Source organism: Antrostomus carolinensis, unplaced genomic scaffold (genome assembly GCF_000700745.2).
Source record: "Antrostomus carolinensis isolate BGI_N321 unplaced genomic scaffold, ASM70074v2 scaffold2842, whole genome shotgun sequence".
NCBI lineage: Eukaryota > Metazoa > Chordata > Aves > Caprimulgiformes > Caprimulgidae > Antrostomus > Antrostomus carolinensis.
Genome location: NW_010301387.1, coordinates 1,208 through 2,234, shown reverse-complemented (window position 1 = coordinate 2,234; position 1,027 = coordinate 1,208). Strand labels below are relative to the sequence as shown.

General features: G+C 35.4%; 1 protein-coding gene across 1 annotated transcript in view; it reads right to left on the bottom strand.

Moving 5' to 3' along the window:
• LOC104521422 (zinc transporter 9-like) overlaps nt 1-575 on the bottom strand; it is a gene marked incomplete at both ends in the record, with an annotated part of 10,178 nt that extends 9,603 nt beyond the window's left edge. The window contains one exon of the mRNA XM_010163410.2: nt 399-575. Coding sequence (XP_010161712.2) covers nt 399-575 — 177 coding nt within the window. The remainder of the gene's footprint in view (nt 1-398) is intronic.
• Between the last annotated feature and the right edge of the window lie 452 nt (nt 576-1,027).

Genomic DNA, 1,027 nt, shown 5'->3' with positions numbered 1-1,027 from the left:
CACTCTTTCAATCTTTATCCTAGTTCATTTCACACAACAAACCTGAAATATGACAAAAAGCACTCAAATAAGCAAGCAAAGTGGTGAGAGACACGTAATACATTCAATTGCTTTTCCCTTAAACTACCTAATCCCTTCTGACATCTGCATTTTATCATCACCACCACAAATCTGATTACTCTAAACTTAAATCCTTTAAATACTGGAATGACAAAGAAATAAATTTCAGCACTACTCCCTGATTATGCATTTGAAATTTATAGCCATCCACATGGGTGGCCATAAGCAACAAATACTAAGAATTCTGCAACCATAATTTCACACAATTGAAAAAAAAAAGTTATCAATTGTTAAATACACGTTTTCACATTTATATAAACACTCTAACTTAGTACTACCTGTTCCAACTTTACGCAGGGTTTCCTCAGGGGTTGATCCATTTGTATCTTCTGATCCAAGATCTTTTTTCTGACCATTGGAAGTATAAACTCTCACTTGACTCATCAACTGTACAGGCAGACGACTGCATGTCAGAATATAAGACAGACTCCCACTTTTCATTGAAGCTTGCCATCCTAACAGGGAAAGGAAAAACAGGTGTTTCAGGTAACCTTTTCAGAAGTAAAAAGAAATGAAAGTGGTCCAGCTATACCAGCATAAGTTATGGAAAGTTAGCTTTTAAGTACTGATCTGTGCTTATTTTACCCTTATGTTCAGGAAATACACAATGGGAGTACACATCATGCTTTCACTGCCTCCCTTTTAACATCCACCTTTAAACTTCACCCTAACATTAGGGGGGGGGTTTCCCATATAATCTAGTACGCACTTTTCCCAAAGACCTCTAGATGATGATTAAAAAAAAAATATAAATACAAGCTATTTAAGAAGATTAGCTTACTGATATATGAAGTCCCATTCTAGTCATACTGCCTCAAAATCTTTAAAAAACAAGTACTGATAAAAGAACAAACACAGACCACTACAAAACTATTAGTCGGTCTTGCCATTTCATTTAGCTCTGTGT